Source organism: Pristiophorus japonicus, chromosome 3 (assembly GCF_044704955.1).
Source record: "Pristiophorus japonicus isolate sPriJap1 chromosome 3, sPriJap1.hap1, whole genome shotgun sequence".
NCBI lineage: Eukaryota > Metazoa > Chordata > Chondrichthyes > Pristiophoridae > Pristiophorus > Pristiophorus japonicus.
Genome location: NC_091979.1, coordinates 266,525,416 through 266,548,655, shown reverse-complemented (window position 1 = coordinate 266,548,655; position 23,240 = coordinate 266,525,416). Strand labels below are relative to the sequence as shown.

Sequence of the window (23,240 nt, the reverse complement as noted above, 5' to 3'; positions counted from 1 at the left end):
TGTTGTTTTCAAAACCATTAACAAGCCCAGAAGTGTAACACTACAGAAATAAATGTCAATTGTGTAATATATGACCAAGTCAGTTGTTGTGACTGGGATTTGCTCTCTGACTTTCTCCCCCTCCTCCAAGAGCGCTAGCCTTCTCCATTCTCCTTACACACAGTTACATGTGGTCTCAAACCTACCACCATAAATCCAGCACCACAACACAATGGTGTAATCAGCTGTGCCACCAAGGGAGATATGCCCTCTCAACACAAGTACCATCCATGGTTAATCAATCCAGCATATTAGTAGTGGTACAAAAATATTTCATTTGGTGGTTCAGTACACAATTACATACTGAATAAAGGATGGTTTTAAGCTGCTAGCACCATAAATCTCTGCAATGTTAACCCTCAAATATATCAGAAAAAAAAAATGCCATCAACTGTTCAACATATTTGATGTGAATTTTTATTTTCAGAGGTGCGTCATCACCTTGAAAGATTGTAAAACAGGACCCGCAGTTCTCGGGAGAGTAAAGAGCCTTTTTCCAGAAGCCAGAGTAAGGGAGCACACGAGGTTGCTAAACATCACAATCCGTTCAAATGTTCCTTCTCTTAGAACATGCAGGTTCTTCGAGCCTTGATTATTTTCAATTAAAAATTTATGTTTTAAAAAAATATATAAACAGTCTCAGTTTTTGTCCCTCGACATTCAACAAGTGTGCAATGCATTTTACCCCCAACATTCACCAAATGTGTCTAATGGCTGGAGTTTTTCTTGTCATGACACGTGCTGCCATTCCAAGCACATAGTGCAACCAGATGCCAGGAAACAGAGTTAAAGGCCATCTCAAAACAAGGTTAAAAATCCAGCCTTCAAATAACCAGCTCAACCGTCAATTTTCCTGTGCCACGTACCGTGTGCAACAGTTTTATATTGTGGTGCAGCCATTTTCTACATCTAATCAAGAATGACCAATTGAGATTCATCAATATTTAATTTCGGAGAGTGAAGCGAATATTCTCCGTGATGGATGCATTGTGGGATTACAGACCTTGGATCACAATCGATCACAGCCCAGCCTCCGTGGAATTTCTCATCGCTGGGCAACAGCAGCTTCATGTAATTCTGCAAGAGGAGGCTGATCTGTTCCTGCTGGCTCCTCTGGTTCTGTTTGTGCAAGGCCTCATGTTCTTTCTCCTTACTGAAGATGGAGTAGAGATCTTCAGTCACTGGGATGCCCTGCATCGGATCTAATTAAAGAGTGGCATTACTGAACAGCAAGTGCATTTTAAACACAGAACCGACAGTGAAATGAGATATAATATATATATATATATAAATAAAACAGACAAGAATCGTGTAACCACCAGAACAGAAAATCAATATTCATTTGGCAACAATTAGTAATGACCAAGACAGATGCTAAATACTTGGCTTCATGGTCAGACATCATGGAAATCAGCCTCCATGGGTTAAGTGACTAGAAAACCCTAAAATAAAGCTTTGAGGAGGGAGAGACCCTGACTGAAAGCCAAGTTGTGCGTTCAATAGCCCTATTTAAGTTGTTTTAGGAGGGTGAAGGGAACCCATTATAATATCCATTTATATTTGAATCTCTGCACATCTCAACTTTGCCGGTTATAAATTTCTATATCCAGATTTATAATGGAAACTGCCTATGTCGACTGGTCAGGCTGGAGTTGCACCCTGCCCCCCTCGAGTTCCTGCAGCACCACCTCTGCCTGGAGGGTGTCATTACAGTGTGGTGAGTTTACACAAGGAGATTCCATTAAATGTGGACACCAGAATGTGTACAATTGAAATACAAAAACACAATATTTGACTTTAAAATAGAGACTCAATTGCATCTGCTCACCCTGGTCCAAATATCCCTCAGCCTCTAACCAACGTTCCCCGAATTTTTTTTTAGTTTGGGTGCACGGTCCCTTTAAGGGGCTGCATGGACCATTCACAGGCATGCGCGGAATTTAACATGGAAAAAGCCAGTCCCAGGCTACGCAGGACTGGCAAGAGAACAGTGAGGTTGCACAGCTGGGAGGAAACGTTGCCTCAAGCCCACACTTGATCGCGACTCCGTGTGTAATGCCATGGCAGATTGAACAGCATTAGATATTGTAAACACTCAATACAATACAATGGTAAATTCCACATCTCTGTTAGCCATCCCCAGTTGCAGGCATTTTAGTGCACAAGTTAACAGTGATGATAGGCTAACTCGTAACTCAATGTATTGGAATCAGATATGGGTTTCTGGCCAGTTTTACAGGAATCAGATGTTTGGGTCGCCGCGCACTCCCCCCCCCACCACCACCACCACCACCACCACCCCTCCCCACCCCCCCGTAAAGGAAAGGAACAAAAATCAGTGGCCCTAATGGTGGTCTGTGCTGCAGGAACTTGGAAACAGATTGCCAGCCTGGATTGATAATCAGGGAATTGATAGCTACATGGTACAGGAAAGTTAGAGAGAGAGGGGTATAAAAATAATGGGCTACAGGGAGGTCATGACTCATGACAAGGTTTCTACCAATGAGAAATGGATCTGAAAATTGCAGCTCGCCCAACATCTGCACGTCACTTTGACGAGAAGCTGCCGTGTAGGTAATGGGTTTTCTAGCACAATGCGATGGGTGGGAGGGTGAGGTGGCATGTTGATGCTCCAATGCACTGTGGCACAAATTTAATGTCCTATTGCTTTTAATGCAGTCTAGAATATTACAACTGGTTAAAGATTGAAAGGTACAAAATAGATTTAACTTCTGTTCATCTGACACAGAGGTCTGTTAATAGTTTTCCAGGAGCAAGTTTCTTTATTTTCAACTTTTAAGAAAAAAATGAAATGAAACCCACTGGAAATATTTGGGTGCAGAATTTTCTTGCACTTTTCATTATATATTGGTAAAGGTTTCCTATTGCTCCTAAAGTTACATTACAGGTTGTCTCTTACCTATGACAGCTTGTCTATATGCGTCACGGAAGCGATTGAGGTAATATCGATTGGCAGAGTTATAGCCATCTTTCATCATTCCTGCAAGCTTTCGTTCTCCAGTTCTTGTAAAGTCGCCCTATCGTTAAAAAGGAACACAAGAATTATACACACACTCCTCTGCTTAGGGAGCTTATAAGAATTACTTCATATGGTTTTAGAAACTTAGAAAATAGGAGAGGTAGTAGGCCATTCGGCCCTTCAAATCTGCACCGCCATTCAATATGATCATGGCTGATCCTATCTCAACACCATATTCCCATTTTTCCCCCATACCCCTTGATGCATTGTGTTTCTAGAAATCTATCTATATCTCTCCCTCTTAAATATATATTCAGTGACTTGGCCTCCACAGCCTTCTGTGGTAGAGAATTCCACATGTTCACCACCCTCTGAGTGAAGAAATTTCTCCTCATCTCCGTCCTAAATGTCCTACCCTGTATCCTGAGACTGTGACCCCTTGTTCTAGACTTCCCAGCCAGGGGAAACATCCTCCTCGCATCCAGTCTGTCCAACTCAGTCAGAATTTTATATGTTTCAATGAGATCCCCTCTCCTTCTTCTAAACTCTAGTGAATACATGCCTAGTCGACCCAATCTCTCCTCATATGACAATCCTGCCATGCCAGGAATCAGTCTGGTGAACCTTCGCTGCCCTCCCTCTATGGCAAGTATATCCTTTCTTAGGTAAGGAGACCAAAAATGAACACAATACTCCAGGTGCGGTCTCACCAAGGCCCTGTATAACTGTAGTAAGACATCTTTGCTCCTGTACTCAAATCCTCTTGCATACCATTTGCCTTCCGAACTGTTTGCTGCACCTGCATGTTTGCTTTCAATGACTGGTGTACAAGGAAACCCAGGTCTCTCTGTACATCGACATTTCCCAAGCCATTACCATTTAAATAATACTTTGTCCTTATGTTTTTCCTACTAAAGTAGATAACTTCACATTTATCCATTATACTGCATGTGCCATGTGTTTGCCCACTCACTCAACCTATCTAAATTGCCTTGCAGTGTCTTTGCATCCTCCTCCTCAACCCCACCTAGTTGTGCGTCAGCAAGCTTGGAAATATTACATTTGGTTCTCTCATCCAAATCATTTATATATAGTGAATAGCTGGGGCCCCAAGCACAGATCCCTGTGGTACTCCACTAGTCACTGCCCGCCATCCCGAAAAAGACTTGTTTATTCCTACTCTCTGCTTCCGGTCAGTTAACCAATTTTCAATCCATGCCAATACATTATCCCAATCCCATGTGCTTTAATTTTGCACACTAACTTCTTGTGGGACTTTATCAAAGGCCTTCTGAAAATCCAAATACACTACATCCACTGGTTCTCCCTCATCTATTTTATCAGTTACATCCTCAAAAAACTCCAGTAGGTTTGTCAAACATGATTTTCCTTTCATAAATCCATGTTGACTTTGTCTAATCCCGTTGATATTATCTAAGTGTGCTGTTATCACATCCTTTAAGAAACTCTGGCATTTTCCCCACTACTGATGTTAGGCTAACCGGTCTGCAGTTCCCTGTTTTCTCTCTCCCTCCTTTTTTTAAATAGTGGGGTTAAATTTGCCACCCTCCAATCTGCAGGAACTGCTCCATAATCTATAGAATTTTGGAAGATGACAACCAATGCATCTACTATTTCCATGGCTACCACTTTTAGTACTCTGGGATGCAGATCATCAGGCCTTGGGGATTTATCTGCCTTCAGTCCCATTAGTTTCTTACTAATAATCATTTCCTTTAATTCCTCTTGCTCACTCGACCCTTGGTTCCCGAGCATTTCTGGGACGTTATTTGTGTCTTCTTCCGTGAAGACATAACCGAAGTATTTATTTAATTGTTCTGCCATTTCCTTGTTCCCCATTACAAATTGTCCCGTTTCTGTCTTAAAGGGCCTACATTTGTCTACACTAATTGTTTTCTTTTTACGTACTTGTAGAAACTTTTGCAGTCGGTTTTTATGTTCCTTGCAAGTTTAATCTAATACTCTTATTTTTCCCTCTTAATCAATCTCTTGGTCCTTTTTTGCTGAATTCTAAACTGCTCCCAATCCTCAGGCTTGCTACTTTTTCTGGCAACGTTGTATATCTCCTCTTTGGATCGAATACTATCCTTAATTTCTTTTGTTAACCATGGTTGAGCCATTTTTCCTTGTGTTTTTACACTTGGTGATCAAAAGGTTTCAGATTTCAGGTTAAGATTTCAGATTTGAATTTATTGCACAACAAGATAGTAAATGACAGTCCTCACTTGGATCATTTTTTCAGGTTGGCTCAATTTGGAACAGAAATGAATGACACTCCAAATTGATGCACTAGATTTGTTCAGCATCCATTCTAATTCATTTTTAACTCATCTCCTCTTCTTCCGCACAGCATAATGAGGGGGGGCGGGGGAAAGAATGATAATAATGATGATGAGGGGGTAAAAATGTGTTTCGGAATACTGTACGGATGACTATAACCAGCCTACTCCCATGTAACACTTGAGCCCATGTCCACCTCTCTCTCTCATCGCTCTTTGTTTTTTCCTTTTTTTTTTTGCAGATATTCATGGAGCACGTCGTATAGTTGCATTGGAGTTTGCAACCGTCTTGTCCTCCTCCTCCCCCGCACCCCTGCAGCAGAGTCTCAGGTCAACTTGGTGCATCAGAAGCATAAACTGCAGCCCTGAATTCTAGCTTTCAGAGACTTGGTGCTAACTTGCAGGAGACACACACTCAGGATCGAATGGGAATCATTAAATCGACCATCCCGAGCAAATTACAAAAGAGATGAAGCCCACAAATGGTCCTTCCTAGTACAGTGATCATGAAACAAGGGCAATCTTGATCCCAAGAGGCTCTTGTACCAAGCGAACTACCTCTTACTGCTTCTCGATTGGCACAGGAAAGCACATCTCAGCAACCAAGGGACATTTTAGAAAGTTTGATCACTTACTGTAAAATAAATCTATTATATACTTGAAGGGCTATGGGGAAGAGACTAGTTGGATAGTTCTTTCAAAGAGCCGGCACAGACCCGATAGGCCAAATGGTCTCCTTCTGTGCCGTATGATTGCTCTTTGGTTCTGTTGTTTGATGAGCTATTGAGAGGTATTGAGAGATCTGGTTGGGGAGACACGACAGATCTGTTAATGGGGGCCAGAAAGTCAGATGCTTAAGTATGGAATGATTGGAAGTGGCCAGACAGCTGGGTACCACTTTAATCTGAGGAGCATGTATTACTAATAATCTCCCTATGAATTTCGCAGAAGAGTTCGATCCTCAGGGCTGATTTTGATGTTGCTTAACCTCTTCAGCAGCTGATGGGACTCCTAGGACTCCATGCACAGCCAAGACATGAAGGACTCGGCAAGAAACTGCGATAGGAGGAGCCTGCTCAGGACCGTACTGCAGTGCCCCTCCACACTTAAGGCCACAAAACCGTGCCTTCTAAAGCTCTATAGTCCTCTCAATAACCACTCTAGTTAATGAATGGGCCCGACTGCAGTGAAGTTCCACTGATGATTTGGCAGTCGAAGTGGGGCCATGTGCCATGGAAGCAAGGGCTACACTGTGACGGGGTAGATGCGCGAGGCGCTCCCCGACAGGGCACGGGAGATCATTGTTAATCTTAACTCTATTTTCAACTTGTGTTGGTAATTTTAGTGGTTTAAGCTTCTGAATTTCCAGATCTCTGTTCCTTTTGACAATTTAGTTTTTTACCGGTTGGACTAGACTAAAATTCGAGCACTGAGCGGCCCCGACCCGAGAGGCCCCGAACTCGGGGAGTCCGAGGCCAGAGAGTTCGAGAGTTCGGTGAGTTCTGGAGGCCAGAGAGTTCGGTCGACCAGGAGTCCGAGGAGCAGGAGGGCCAAAGGTAGGCGAAGAGTTCACTCCTGGCAAGGAGCTCATGGCCCTCATCCGGGCAGGTAAGTGGTTGGTTGTTTGATTGATAAGTATCTCCCTCTTTTTCTTTTTAATTAGATAAGTCTAATTAGAGGGATGACAAGGCAGCTCAGTCCTGTGGAGTGCATATCCTGCGGCATGTGGGAAGTCCTCAACACGTCGCACGGCCTAAACAACCATGTGTGCAGGAGGTGTCTCCAGCTTCAACTACTCGAGCATCGTGTTTCGGAGCTTGAGCGGTGGCTGGAGTCAAGATTGTGCATCCGCGAGGCTGAGAGCTATGTGGATAGCATGTTTCAGGAGGTGGTCACCCCGCAGCTTAAAAGCATGCAGGCAGAAGGGAAGTGGGTGACCACCAGATGGAGTAAGAAAGCTAGGCAGGTCGTACAGGAGTTTCCCCCCCCACCCCCTCCTCCTCCCCACCCCACCGTGAGTCCATCTCACTTTCCAACCGACATTCTCTTCTGAGCACTGGTGAGGGCGATGGTGCCTCTGGAGAGTGCAGCTGCTTGAGCCAAGTCCAAGGCACCATGGATGGCTCAGCTGCACAGGGGGAGCGAAGAATAAAAGAACTGTAGTGGTAGGGGATTTAATAGTTAGGGGAAATAGAGAAGAGTTTCTGCAGCCGTAGACGTGACTCCAGGATGGTATGGTGCCTCCCTGGTGCCAGTGTCAAGGATGTCACAGAGCGGACAGAGGGCATCCTGGGGGCTGGGGAGGGGGGGCGGTGGGGAAAGGGTAAACAACTCGAGGTCGTGGTCTATACCGAGACCAACGACATAGGTAGAAAAAGGGATGAGGTCCTGCAGGAAGAATTCAGGGAACTAGGAAAAGAATTAAAGGGTAGGACCTCAAAAAGGTATAATCTCTGAGTTACTACCAGTGCCACATCTAATGAGTATGAGAATAGAAGGATAGAGTGGATGAACTCGTGGCTGGAAAGTTGGTGTATGAGGAAGGGCTTTTGTTTCCCCAAGGCATTGGGACCTGTACAAACTGCACAGGTTGCACCTCAACAGCACCAGGACCAATATCCTCATGGGGAGTTTTGCCAGTGTTGTTGGGGAGAGTTTAAACTAGCTTGGCAGGGGGATGGGAACCCGAGAACAAATTCAATAGGGAAGGAAGTAAAGTTGAAATTGGATAGCAAGAATTTAGAAAGTGAATCGGTAAGACAGAGGAAACAAGGGTTCTTTAGTAATCAAAGAGGTCTTCCTGTGCTGAATGGTATATACTTCAATGCAAGGAGTATAGCAAATAAGGCAGATGAGCCAAGAGCACAGGTAGGCACTTGGGAGTATGACATTGCAGCCATTACAGGAGACATGGCTGAAAGAGGGGCAGGTTTGGCAGCTCAATATTCCTGGTTACAGGATTTTTAGACAAGATGGAGGGGGGGTAAAAAGGGGGGGGGGGGTGTCGCAGTATTGATTTAAATAACTATTGCAGTGGTGAGGAGGGATATGATGTTAGAGGGATCAAATAAGGCCATATGGGTCTAATTGAAAAATAAAAAGGGGCGATCACACTGCTGGCCGTGTATTATAGACCCCCAAGCAGTGGGAGGGTGTTAGAGCAGCAAATATGTAGGCAAATTTCTGTGAAGTCCAAAAACAATAGGGTAGTAATAGTAGGGGATTTTAACTATCCCAATATTGATTGCGACAAATATAGTGTGAAGTGTATAGAGGGTGCGGAATTCTTAAAATGCATTCAAGAGAACTCTTTTTTTAGTCTGTATGTAACAAGCCCAACACGAGAGGGGGCGGTTTTGGATTTAGTTTTGGGGAATGAAGCTGGGCTGGTGGAAGGGGTATTAGAGGGAGAGCACTTGGGTGCCAGTGACCATAATTCAGTCAGTTTCAAGTTAGTTATGGATAAGGACAAAGATAGACCAGGAATAAAAGTCCCAAAGTAGGGAAAAGCTAACTTTGCCAAGTTGAGGAGTGATGTGCCACAGTGGACTGGAAACAGCTACTTTTAGGTAAATCGGTGTCGGAATAGTTGGAGGTATTCAAGGAGGAGATCCGCAAGGTTCAGGCCAAACATGTGCCCTTAAAGAAAAAAAAAGAGCGGGAATAACAATTCTAGAGCCCCCTGGATGTCTAGGGACTTACAGGGGGGATAAAGAAAAAAAGGGAAGCTTGTCATATACCGACGACTAAATACTGTAGAATCTTGGGAGGAATATAGAAAGTTCAGAAGCAAAATTAAAAAGGATATTAGGAATGCTAAGAGAGAGCATGAAAAATTCTTGGCAAGTAAAATTAAGGAAAACCCAAAAATGTTCTATAAATATATTAAGAGCAAGAGGATAACTAAAGAAAGGGTAGGGCCTATTAGAGACCATGAGGGCAATCTTTGTGTGGAGGCAGAAGATGTTGGTGTGGTTCTTAATGAATACTTTGCGTCTGTTTTCACAAAGGAAAGGGGCAATGTAGATACTGTTATCAAGGAGGAGTGTGAAATTCTGGATGAAATAAAGAGAGAGAGAGAGAGAGAGAGAGAGAGAGAGAGAGAGAGAGAGAGAGAGAGAGGGGAGGTATTAAGAGGTTTAGCAGCTTTGAAAGTAGTTAAGTTCCCAGGCCTGGATGAAATGCATCCCAGGCTGTTGAGCAAAGTAAAAGAGGAAATAACAGAGGCCTCGACCATCATTTTCCAGTCCTCTTTGGATTTACGCATGGTGCCAGAGGACTGCTAATGTGGTACCCTTGTTTAAGAAGGGAGATAGGGATAGGCTGAGTAATTACAGGCCTGTCAGCCTAAACTCAGCAGTAGGAAAATTATTGGAAAAACTCCTCAAAGACAGGATAAATTTACATTTAGAAAGGCAAGGATTAATTAGGGACAGTCAGCATGGATTTGTTAAGGGAAGATCGTGTTCGACTAAACTGATTGAATTTTTTGGAGGAGGTAACCAGGAGGGTAGTGCATACGATGTAGCATATATGGACTTTAGCAAAGCTTTTGATAAGATCCCACATAGTAGACTGGTCACGAAGGTTAAAGCCCATGGGATCCACGGCAAAGCGGAAAGTTGGATCCAAAATTGGCTTGGAGGTTGGAAGCAAAGGGTAATGGTTGATGGATGTTTTTGTGATTGGAAGGATGTTTCCAGTGGGCTTCCGCAGGGCTCAGTACTGGGTCCCTTGCTTTTTGTGGTATACATCAATGATCTCGATCTGAATATAGGGAGTAAGATTAAGAAGTTTGCAGACGACACTAAAATTGGCTGTGTGGTTGATAATGAAGAGGAAAGTCATGGGCTGCAGGAGGATATCAATCAACTGGTCAGGTGGGCAGAGCAGTGGAAAATGGAATTTAATTCAGAGAAGTGTGAGGCAATGCACTTGGGGAGGGCCAATAAGGAAATGGTATACACATTAAACAGTAGGCCACTTAATAGTGTAGATGAACAAAGGGACCTTGAAGTGCTTGTCCAGAGATCCCTGAAAGTAACAGGCCAGGTGGATAAGATGGTTAAGAAGGCATACGGAATAGCCGAGGCATAGAATGCAAGAGCAGGGAGGTTATGCTTAAATTGTATAATACTGTGGTTACTGCTGGAGTACTGCATGCAGTTCTGGTCGCCATATTATTAGAAAGGACGTGATTGCACTAGAGAGGGTGCGGAGGAGATCTACTGGGATGCTGCCTGGAATGGAGAATCTTAGCTATGAGATTGGATAGGTTGGGTTTGTTCTCATTGGAACAGAGGAGGCGGAGAGGAGACCTCATTGAGGTGTGTAACATTTTGAGGGGCCTGGATATAGTGGATAGCAAGGGCCTATTCCCCTTGGTGGAGGGGTCAATTACAAGGGGGCATAGTTTTAAGCTGGTTGGTGAAAGGTTCAGAGGGGATTTGAGGGGAGGCTTCTTCACGGAGTGGGTTGTGGGGGTCTGGAACTCGCTGCCTGGAAGGGTGGTGGATGCAGAAGCCCTCCCAACATTTAAAAAGGTACTTGGATAGGCACTTGATTTTAACCTCCATATTGATTGGACAAATCAAATTGGTCAGGGTAGCCTTGAGAAAGAGTTCATAGAATGCATAAGGGACGGGTTCCTTGAGCAGTATGTAATGGAACCAACCAGGGGCAGGCTATCCTAGATCTGGTCCTGTGTAATGAAACAGGATTAATCAACAATCTCCTAGTAAAGGATCCTCTAGGAATGAGTGATCATCGCATGATTGCATTTCAAATTCAGATGGAGGGTGAGAAAGTTGGATCTCTAACCAGCGTACTAAGCTTAAATAAAGGAGACTATGAAGGTATGAGGGCCGAGTTGGCTAAAGTGGACTGGGAAAACAGATTGAAGTGTGGGACGGCTGATGCACAGTGGTGTACATATAAAGAGATATTTCACAACTCAAGAAAAATATATTCCAGTAAGGAGGAAAGGGTGCAAGAGAAAAGAAAGCCATCCATGGCTAACTAAAGAAATAAAGGACAGTATCCAATTAAAAACAAGTCATACAAAGTGGCCAAAACTAGTGGGAGGACAGAAGATTGGGACGTTTTTAAAAGCCAGCAAAGAATGACTAAAAAAATTAAGGGAAGATCGACTATGAAAGTAAACTAGCACAAAATCTAAAAACAGATAGCAAGAGTTTCTATAGCTATATAAAAAGAAAGAATGGCTAAAGTAAATGTTGGTCCCTTAGCGGACGAGGCCAGGGAATTAGTAATGGGGAACATGGAGATGGCAGAAACTCTGAACAAGTATCTTGTATCAGCTTTTACCGTAGAGGACATCAACAATATTCCAACAGTGGATAGTCAAGGGGCTATGGGGGTGCGGGGGGGGAGGAACTTAACACAATCGCAATCACTAAGGAGGCAGTGCTCAGTAAGATAATGGGACGAAAGGCAAATAAATCCCCTGGACCTGATGGCTTGCATCCTAGGGTCTTGAGAAGTAGCAGCAGGGATTGTGGATGCATTGGTTGTAATTTACCTAAATTCCCTGGATTCTGGGGAGGTCGCAGCAGATTGGAAAACTGCAAATGTAACGCCCCTATTTAAAAAAGGAGGCAGACAAAAAGCAGGAAACTATAGACCAGTTAGTCTAACATCTGTGGTTGGGAAAATGTTGGAGTCCATTATTAAAGAAGCAGTAACAGGACATTTGGAAAAGCAAAATTTGGTCAGGCAAAGTCAGCATGGATTTATGAAGGGGAAGTCATGTTTGACAAATTTACTTAAATTCTTTGAGGATGTAATGAACAGGGTGGATAAAGGGGAACCAGTGGATGTGGTGTATTTGGACTTCCTGAAGGCATGTGACAAGGAGCCCACGAAAGGTTACTGCACAAGATTAAAGTTCACGGAGTTGGAGGTAATATATTAGCATGGATAGAAGGTTGGCTGACAAACAGAAAAGAGAGTCGGGATAAATGGTTCATTTTCTGCTTGGCAATCAGTAACGAGTGGGGTGTCGCAGGGATCAGTGCTGGGACCCAAACTATTTACAATCTATATTAACGACTTGGAAGAGGGGACTGAGTGTAACGTAGCCAAATTTGCTGATGATACAAAGATGGGAGGAAGGGCAATGTGTGAGGAGGACATAGAGGCTGCAGGAGGACATAGACAGGCTAAGTAAGTGGGCAAGAATTAGGCATATGGAGTATAATGTTGGAAAGTGTGAGGTCATGCACTTTGGCAAAAATAAAATCAAAGAGCAAGTTATTATTTAAATGGAGAAAGATTGCAAAGTGCCGCAGTACAGCGGGACCTGGGGGTACTTGTGCACGAAACACAAAAGGATAGTATGCAGGTAGAACAAGTGATCAGGAAGGCCAATGGAATCTTGGCCTTTATGCAAAGGGGATGGAGTATAAAAGCAGGGAAGTCTTGAATAGGGTATTGGTGAAGCCATACCTGGAATACTGCGTGCAGTTTTGGTTTCCATATTTACGAAAATATATACTTGCTGTGGAAGGTTCAGAGAAGGTTTACTAGGTTGATCCTGGGGATGAGTGGGTTAACTTATGAGGAAAGGTTGAGTAGGTTGGGCCTCTACTCATTGGAATTCAGAAGAATGAGAGATGATCTTATCGAAACGTATAAGATTATGAGGGGGCTTGACAAGGTGGATGCAGAGAGGATGCTTCCACAGGTTGTGAATCTGTGAAATTCGCTGCCTCAGAGAGATGTGGAAGTTGGGACATTAAATAAATTTAAGACAGAAATAGACAATTTCTTAAACGATAAGGGGATAAAGGGTTATGGGGAGCGGATGGGGAAGTGGAGCTGAGTCCATGATCAGATCAGCCATGATCTTAATGAATGGCGGAGCAGGCTCGAGGGGCCTTATGGCTTACTCCTGCTCCCATTCCTAATTTTCTTGGGTCTCCGAAAAGCTATCGTAACACTTCACTGTCTTTCCTGAGTAGAGCTGGGAGGCTAGAGCTCCACATGAAAGGTTTACAACTCCCCCCTGAAAACCTGGCATCAATATGCAGGAGTCGTTGCAACTGCTCATCAACGATTTGAACATGGATGGAGTAGAATCATCACCTGCTCGGGAAATTCAGTGAGGCCACAGTGCACCCTGGGTGCTATTGACTGCTGCCTGAATTCTGGAATTACTAACAGGCCCATCAAACTGATACCTGGAAATCAGTCATCACAAATTGGATAAATCCCCCAGCTCTCGAAGATGGGATCGATGACCTATCATGTACAGGCCTGGACTGCACCCTGGTTGAAGTTGCAGAAGTCGCTGGTTGCAACTTGGAAGGAGCCAGTGGGTGAGCCATGAGGACTATTGACAGCCAGGACTGGGCTGCAGATCATCATGCAGAAATCACCATGACATCGTCCAGCAAGGGTTTCCTTGGTGAATCGAATTCAGAAAATGCACAGTTCCTCATCCTTTGCTTTGATCGGTTACCCTCCTCCATCAAGATACCAAACAGAGGATTTCTTACTGTGTGGTGGGGGTTGCAAATGAACTGGTGACTAGAGTGTGTCTCACCCTGAAATTCTGAAGTACTGTTCAGCAGTGCGAAAACAAAAGTTGTCCAGGATGTAGACCTCTAAATGGATCACTCCCATTGGGCGGATCTGCTCATGACATGGCGATGCTTTCTCTTCTCTGTTCACAAGTTGCACCGAGCTCAGTGAGATGAACGTTACTGGGACACCTTAGGACTTGCACTTTATTCGCATGGGCATGCTGGTGAAGGGGTGGACAGAGGAAAATGCTCCTTCCATCCAAACTGCAAATTACAGCGCAATCCAATGGGACGGAAACCCATTTACCTACCTGCATTATCCCCTGTTCTCACCATAAATCAGCACAGATTTTCAGGGCCTCGATATTCATTCTGTACTTCAGCAGTTAAGTAACAATAATGGTGAGGAACTGAAGTTCTTGATTAATTGTATCATTAGTTACTAACTTCAGTTGGTAACAAACCTTCAGAGCCTAAAACCATCTGTTGCTCAGCTATTTTGAGCCAAGTACATGCAGCTGTCAATCATGAACACTTCCAGAGGGAACAATCAGGAAACGTCTATACTAGAGCATGGATACATAATTATACTAATATCAATGTAATTCTCCTCCACACAATTTCAGAACAATATAGGACTCCAAATATGTCACTGTATAAAGGGGAGACTTCTTCCTATGAGAAAAACCTCTCCAATCAGTTAAATGGAGTGAATGTTACCTTTAACGCAGCCGTCCCAGCATACTGCCTGCTGATTGTGTCTCCGTTGTTGGCCCACATGATCTGGTAAATCCGATAGCATTTCTGAGGCAGCGGCTGTTCAGGTGGCATGACTCCCAATTTTTTCAGCTGAAAGATGGGAGGGTTGAGAGGAAACATCAGAAACATGAATTGAAATTTACATTTTTGCAAGGCTGCTATATTTGCATCACATGTCTGCAAGACAATCAATCCATGCTGTACAATTCAATATATTTGGACTCCACTGTAGTACAGCCTGGGATCTGCTATCAAGAATCTAGTATATAGCCATGTCAGATAGATGGCAGTGCAGTATCATAGCAATTCCCTTTTTGCTATGAAAGAACACATGTACAATCTCAATCGATATTTTTGATGCTATTTAAATAAAAAGTGGAAGGGAATAAAATGCACTTTTACAGCATCTTATGGCCTGAAGATGCCCAAAACACTTCACATCTGATTAATTACTTTTTAAGTGCAGTTATTTATGTAAGCAACACAAGAGCCAATATGTGCACAGCACGGTCCCACAGACTGTTTTTAGTTATGTTTGCCCAGTGAGGGACGTTAGAACATTGGAAGATCATCCTGCTCTTCTTCCAACAGCTCTGCGACATCTTTACAATTACCTGAACAGGTAGAAGAGTTTGATTTAGGTGAAAGACAATATCTGACAGTACAGTATTGAAGTGTCTGATTAAGTCCTGGAGTTAAGCTTGAACCCACAACTTTGACTCTGTACCATCAACTAAGCCAAGCTGACACACGACTGGGAATGGGCCACTTTCCTACTCCAGTGCATCATGCAGTCCCAGGTCAAAGTAAAGCCCCTTCTACTCTCCCACAATGGACCTCAAGTCCAACCTCAATGAGGGCCTCACTTGCACCAAGGTGAATGTTTCCATTTCTCTATATTCTCCATTCAAACAGTCAATTCAGTCATCATTCTCAATGAGTCTATATTTAATGCCAATCTAGGTTTTATTTTGGTCGATTTAGTGCAGTGGGCCCACACCCACTCTGAATGGAATTGGAAGAGGCCAAGCTTTCATCTCAGGCCCCTTAGAGCTAGCAGAGAGGAGAGAATCTCAGCCCATCAGTCTGAAATGGATCGGAATCCGCACCTCATGAGTGGAAGGGCAATGAGCCATCCATGTGACTAAAATTCTTCATTTGGAAAACTCAACTTATTCAGTGTCGGTGGTGAAGGGAAAGAGGAAAAAAATTATTAAAGTAAAATAAAAAGCAGTTAAATTCTATTCAACAAATGTGAAATTTATGTTTTAACTGCTAAATTGAATTTGCAATTGTTTAGTACTGTGATACAATCTTTAACTTAGTGAAATGTGAATAAAACCTGCAATTAAATAATGATTTACTTTGTCAATAATTACCCTCTGCCAACTTCTCTAATATTATTCCTTATTTGTAATTAAGACTCCCTCAAGACCGGAGATGTGACATCTTCTCTGATTTCCGCCTCCCCCCACCTCACATATGCAGGGCCAACATTTCTTGCACCTCTTCCTACATTTTATTTTCAATTACCATCACTGTGTTCAGGTCAGTGTATGCCATTATTTTTGCCTGGGGAAAATTGGGGCCATAATGACAGCATTCAACAGTGAATGCACTTTCACAATCTATGATAGGAGACTATGCTGATCATGTGTCAGACAGGACACACACCAATTTATGATGCTGCACAGCTAACTACATGGGCAAATGATTTGTTCTCTCCAGAATTAGTTTTCCAGCTTACAATAACTTTCCTGGTCAATCTATGGAAAATAAATCAGTAAGGTTTAATATAAATCGTGCTTCAAGATGAACAAACTCCTAGAGAAAAAAAACTGGTCAATATGTCACAACTGTAATATTAACTGTGCAAACTTATTGCTCCTTCAAGAATTTGTGTACTTCACACCTAACTTTTTAATCACTTAAACCAATGGATACATTGTTACAAAGTTTGAAATCTCAAATCTACATTAGTAAAATTTAAGTGCAGATCTCTTAACCTGACTGGATTCACTAGATAGGCTCTGGGTTAACCAGGTAAGAATGTAGCTGGGATTGAACCGAAAATCAGATGTCTAAACGACATATGTTGGACAGTAACACTGAAGGGTACATTCAAGATTCTATTAATCTTTTAATTCATTGCTGGATCTTACTTTATATGGGTTGCAGAACAATAACCCCCACCCACTGTATCACATCTTCACTCAGAAGATGAGGACTCACTCTATCATTGCCTGCCACAAAGCCCCAATATCATTCAGTGATTAGCAGACAAGAATTGTGCTTTGGTTGGTTTTGCCCCATCCTGGAGAAGACCTCTGCTGCACAATATGCTCTCAGTTCTTAAAACTCTCTGTAATGAAGCCTCTAAAAAGTGACTGAGGCAACAATACAATGAGTGCAACAGCATCTTCAGAACTTGTATAATTTTTCTTTAAAGTATGGGTTGGGCCATCTTGTGTTTTGCTTTAGTTCTGAAACAGTTACGCAAGGCACCTGAAACCAAAAGCAACTTAGTCCAGAAGTTCGTGACCTGAGCCACTACACTGGTGCCGTAACGCAGCTCTGGGAGGTCGGTGATGGCCAATATCACAGTTCAGTATTTTCATAGACGTTACAAGTTTTATTCAGACTGCTGCCTATCTATTCTATTCTCCTCACAATCTGAATACACCACTGCGTGTGTTTTTCTGTTACTATGTTAGAGAACTGTAGTAAGGTTAATAAATTTTAAATTGAACCAGAAAAGCTACACTCAAACCAGAGTCCTGCAGCAGTGGAAAGAAACCTCATTAACCTCACACTTCTTTGCTGTTCTCTTTTTGAAAATCCATTTTCACTCGTATGCAATGAAAGGACTTCTTTCAATCCACTTGTAAGATACCGGATCAAATCATGAGATGGATTTGTGGCAGAAAGTGATAATGGTAGAAAGGGAGAGATCTGACCTGTCAATGAGTGTGTGGGGGGCGGGGGGGGGGGGAGAAAGAGGGGAGGTGGGGTGGGACAAGTCCAGGTAATGACTTGGATTTAGCAGTTGGCAACAAGCGAGCCTGGTAAGGAGCATTCAAAATGAAGGCTGCAAGCTGCCCTTCCACCATACTGACAGCAGATGTCCCTCACACAGCTGATGAGGAAACTCAGACCTAGCCAACAGCTACCTGGAGGCCGGATACAAGAACTCATCTAACCAGGGTTCAGTGCCAACTGTGATTGGGTTCCAGTCAAGAGGAGACGACCATCTGGTAAGTCACTCGAGTATTGATTGGGTATAATGGATACACTAGTTACAGAGGTTACTGTGAAGCGAATGGGCACTTGATTTTAAATTCTTCTTTTCCTGGTGGCAACCTTCATTTCGACAGGTTGGATGCCGAATTCAGCTGCTATGCAATGGCATCTCTGAAGAATTGCCAATTAATGTGTAATCATTGCAAGTTTGTCAAGTGATGACCAACGAAGGAGGAGAACAGTGAATATATGTAAAGTAGATGCTGTGAATTTTACTGATAAACGATTGTCAAGATAAATTCATATTTTTACATTCATTGCAACACTACACAATAACCTCAATACCCTTGTTCACACGGACTCAGGGGGGGGTTAGAGAGAAGAGAAAGACTGAGTTATGTTAAACGTTAAACTGGAGAGGATACTGGAGATCAGACACTCAAATATTGTATTTTTTTTCTGAAGTCTCAACCACAGATTACCTGGCGTTTTCATACCTGTTGTTCCATGACCACTCGTGCAATTGCAGCTTGAACCACATTTGTCCGGTCCAAGCAATCCATGCAGTTCACCCTGAAGATTCCTTCCTGTTTGCAAATCTCTCCTGCCTGATCAACCCTGTATTGAAATCGAAACAATGGTTAGCCTCCTGTCTTCCACCCTATCTCAGACCTTCCCTTTTGTTCTTTCTGCCCCTCCCCCTTTCAGTGCTCATTAAGAAAGTGTTCTTTCTGAACACTCCAGTTCTGACGAAGGGTCATCGACCTGAAACGTTAACTCTGCTTTCTCTTCACAAATGCTGCCTGACCCGGAGATTTCCAGCATTTTCTGTTTATATTCCAGATTCCAGCATCCACAGTATTTTGCTCGTTGTAATGGTTTGCCTGCCCTGCGATCACTCCGACACCAGGTTATGTTAATACCACATCATACCAACATGAACAAAAAACAACCCTCCCTTTAAGAGTGAAAATGCCAGCATTTGCAGAGAATTAATCCTCTGCCAACAAATGCTCTCCACCAGATGAATCTGTGCTGTGACATTCTTTCCACCAGCGGGGAATGCAAACACTTCCTGTTTCCACAGTGCAGAGCAGGGCAACAAGCCGCTGGCTCAGAAAAACAATGTCTTTAGTTAACAGTGAAAATTCTGTGTGGGAGTGTTGTTTCATGGACTTAAAAGGCACAAGCCACCTACAGAGATGCTGTTGTCCCTGAACCGTATTACAAGGAGCAGCAACGACATACGTCCTATGGAGAATAAAAAGGTAGCATATTTTTCCACAAGACCTCGTTTTTAGTCGGAGTGCTCGCTGTGAACTGTAAAATTGGGCACTTGAATCAGATCTCCGCTCACCAGGGAATTATAGTCACAGAATCTAACGTAAAGGCAAGATATCTGTACACTGGCCAGCATCTCCGTCATCCCCCAGTTATAGCATTCCATTACAATTGTGCCGGAGTGGCCCATTCTCATTCAAGTCACTGCAGCAGGACTTCATGTTGCATCACAGGAGTTCCATGCAAAATATCTCATTATTTTAAAGTCTGACAATGGGGATAGGCTGATAAAGGTATAGATATATGCTCCAACATTCGGATTCAAGTAGGATGTATTTCTCAAAATACTTCCAACATCATTTGGTATTTTAATATTTTTACACTTAATCAGAACTTCTGTGTCTCCAATCCCACTTTGTTTTAAATATAAATAGAGCTCGATACGCTCAGCAGAAACACGCTGGACAAGTTATTACAGTGAATGTTGGAGCACAACATATATCATTTCAAGAACAGCAGCAGTTTGTGCATGTTGAAATATTTATGTTCAATCACATCAGAGCTACGAAATTGAGCACCCAGCGACAAGCTCCAAGCACTCCCATAGCACGAGATAAATGTAGTGTCCCTTTACTAAAATAAATGCTTTAATCCTAACCTCAAAAAAGATCCCTCATTGCAAAAAATATGAACGTTGCCATTTTCCACAGCAGCCACACTATGCCTCATTGGAATCCAAGTGTGAATTCAGGTTTTGCTTGGGCAGTTACGTGCAGAGCACCCACAAAGCTGGTTTGAGACTGCACAATCTCATTGTTTGTAGGACCTTTCCCAATGGAAAAGGAGTCCTTCATCCCATCAATCTGGACTCTATTTGAACCCAGGTAACAGAGCAGGAACCCACTGCACCACTCGGTACACAATTGTATACTTTTTGTTGCAATGTTCATCTTTCTTTCCCCCGTCTAGTCTTTGCAGTACTCTCCACTTCCAGACCAAGAGGGTGGGCACGAGATGTGCTCCCAGGCCTCTGGCCATTGCACTGTTTGCAGGAACAGCTCACATTGGCTCACCATCCAATTTCCTGTCCTCTCCTGCAGAGGGGGGAATGGCACTTCTCCGGTCAATCTTAGCATGTGGATTATGGGTAAGAATTGACACTTGTAAATTTCGCAATGCTGTTTCCTAGTCAGTCCTACAGTCCCTATAGATGCATATTTTTGTTATCAACTTCTCAGTGTCAGGTGCTAAAAATCATCATTTTTTTTTTAATGAACTATTGCAACAAAGTAAAGACAACAATTAATTTAGGAAATCCCTAATGTCCAGGGCAGCTGTGATGATAATCATAGACAGCCCATAATGTGATGAGGATTAGATATAAATGATCAAAGTTATATGTTACGAGTCTAAACAGCTTTACTGTCGCAGTGCAAATGATCACAAGTGAATGTTCATAATGTAGTGGAATGTTGACAGCCCAGTAGATTGTCTTTGGTTTTATGAACTTGTCATTACAACACAGACACTTACTACTGTAGTAAGTCTTGCACCCTTTTCTGAACAGTAGTAAGTTGAGATACTGACCAGCCCCATTTCATGTCCGTGATGATATCAGAGATAGCATCTGTAAGAGTCTGCACATTTTCAAACTTCATTCCTCGACTAGAAAAGAAAGAAGTCACTTCAGTTCCTATGGCATTTTGGTTTGAACGCAAATCATTTTAAAATATAAACATTAGGACACAGGTGCAAGAGAGTGGTGTCCTTAGCTTTATCGTTTTAAAAAAGTGAATCTTTACAGGGAAACAGCAGCAGTCACACAAAACGAATGAAACTTACACTTGTCACTCTCGCCACATTGAGACTTTGAGCACTTTCTAGGATAGTGAGAGCACTGAGCAGATTGAGGGACAGGGGGTGTGGGGGGTTGGAGGGTTGGGGGCAGCTTGTTCATGTTTACAACCAGTACAATCGATGGATTCGGATTTTCTGCATTCCAGGGTGCTGCTCCCTCAGCCACTGCACTTCCCCACAGCATAGGTAATGCACCGACTTAATCAGCTATAAACAAGGCAAGCCGCATTTTGAGTTGTACAGCGATGCTGCCTTTCAAGAATAATTTATCCTGGCGGGGTTACAAATATCTGAAACATGAAAATTAAACATTTATACAGAAGTCACTACAACTTGACATGGTCCAGTTCCTGCCATTGGGAACTTAAGCCCAGATACATCATGTAGATTTGCAAACTGAAATTTAACAGCAAAACCTAGAATAAACCAAATGCTAGCCATCCCTGGACCAGTTCACCACTAGCCCCATTGCTGACACCAACAAATCTGTGGCAGTCAGAAGAAAAAAAAAAAAGAGACTTGCATTTATATAGCGCCTTTCATGACCACTGGATGTCTGAAAGCACTTTCCAGCCAATTATGTACTTTTTGGAGTGTAGTCCCTGTTATGTGGGAAATGCGGCAGCCAACTTGCAAACAGCAAGCTCCCACAAACATCAGTGTGATAATGACCAGATAATCTGTTTTTGTTATGTTGATTGAGGAATAAATAGTGGCCAGGACACGGACACAACAACCCCTGATCATCTTCGAAATAGTGCCATGGGATCTTTTACATCCACCTGAGATGGCAGACGGGGCCTTGGGTTAACGTCTCATCTGAAAGACGGCACCTCTGACAGTGCAGCACTTCCTCAGCACTGCACTGGAGTGTCAGCCTAGATTTGTGTGTTCAAATTCCTGAAGTGGGACTTGAACCCACAACCTCCGGACTCAGATGAGTGTACTACCCACTGAGCCACAGCTGACACGACAACTTGTAGTGTCAAAAGCATCAAAGAGACGAGGTAACCGGAAAGCAAAAGGAGCAACTCAGTTCCATTGAGGCAGAAGGCAGTACAGTGTGGCGAGAGGTTGTTGTGTGAAATGGTAGCTACGCTGTGTAAATAATTCTTTAATAGCCTACTATATTGAAAACGCACATCAGCATTAATGAATTTATTAGCTTAGACTACAAAAGAGCACATCAAAACTCAAACATGCTCTCCAATGGGAACTCAGTTGGCCAATCATTTTACACTGAAGTGCAGGAGGCTCAGGGAAGACCTCATTAATCTTTGAGATTATAATGTGGCCAACATAAACTGAACACTAATTGTTTAACATAACATACTCTGCTCAGGGGGCATGGAATCAAAACGCAGAAAAGGGGAAGGTGAACAGATAGCTTAGATTGAATTATTCCACAAAGGGTGGTAACTGTGTGAAACAGACTGCTCAAGGAGACAGCTAGCCTCAGAAAATTCAAGACGGAGCTACTTTGAAACAATCAAGAATTACAATAGACAACAGAACAGATTTTTTAAAAAAGAAAATAAACTTCGGGCCCAGCCTAATAAATCACAATCATCTTCTCTGGTCCCATATTCCCAATGATGGACTAGTATCTGAATGAATCATATATGCCTTATTCAGTCGTTTAGTTTGACAGTGTAGCTGTTGTACACGGATGAATAAACGGAGACCAAAAAACTGATGTGTAGTTGCAAGGAATCGATAGCACAAGCTTGCTTTTAATAGGAAAGACTACAGGCGCCGCACGCAAGGCTCTCCCTCCTCGGTTACATGCAGAGCCATGCTACCTGAACTCCATGAATAATTGCAAGCTAATCTTTGGCAGTCCTCAGCATTTTATTTTGGTAGTCATTTGCCTTAGTGGTACTCATTAATTACATTCTTAAACACAAGTAACCAGAAATGTCTCGTATTAGATCATTGTTCAGTTGAACTTCAACCACTCTCCCCCACCCCCACACCCAATTGTTAGCATGTATAAAAAATATTTACATTATATCCTGGTGACCAGTGGTGATTACTTCATTTCCATGATGTATTTAGAAATGAAGACAAACATTTTAAAAATCACAAGGTCATCCAAAACAAACATTATCTTTTGGATATTCACTTATTACAGCGCTGAGAGATGAAAAATTATTACACTCGCACACAAGACAAATTGCTTTTCCATTGTCAATGATCGGCAGAGTTAGCGACACACATTTCCATCTTTCCCACTCC

General features: G+C 42.8%; 1 protein-coding gene across 5 annotated transcripts in view; it reads right to left on the bottom strand.

The window, feature by feature from the left end:
• Window positions 1–23,240, bottom strand: part of inpp5f (inositol polyphosphate-5-phosphatase F) — a 271,778-nt gene that overhangs the window by 45,637 nt on the left and 202,901 nt on the right. For all 5 annotated transcript variants that reach the window (XM_070876665.1, XM_070876663.1, XM_070876664.1 and 2 more), the window contains 5 exons: window positions 20,733–20,810; window positions 18,362–18,482; window positions 14,586–14,714; window positions 2,960–3,077; window positions 1,043–1,241 (listed from right to left, as the gene is read on the bottom strand). In XM_070876665.1, coding sequence (XP_070732766.1) covers window positions 1,043–1,241; window positions 2,960–3,077; window positions 14,586–14,714; window positions 18,362–18,482; window positions 20,733–20,810 — 645 coding nt within the window. The remainder of the gene's footprint in view (window positions 1–1,042; window positions 1,242–2,959; window positions 3,078–14,585; window positions 14,715–18,361; window positions 18,483–20,732; window positions 20,811–23,240) is intronic.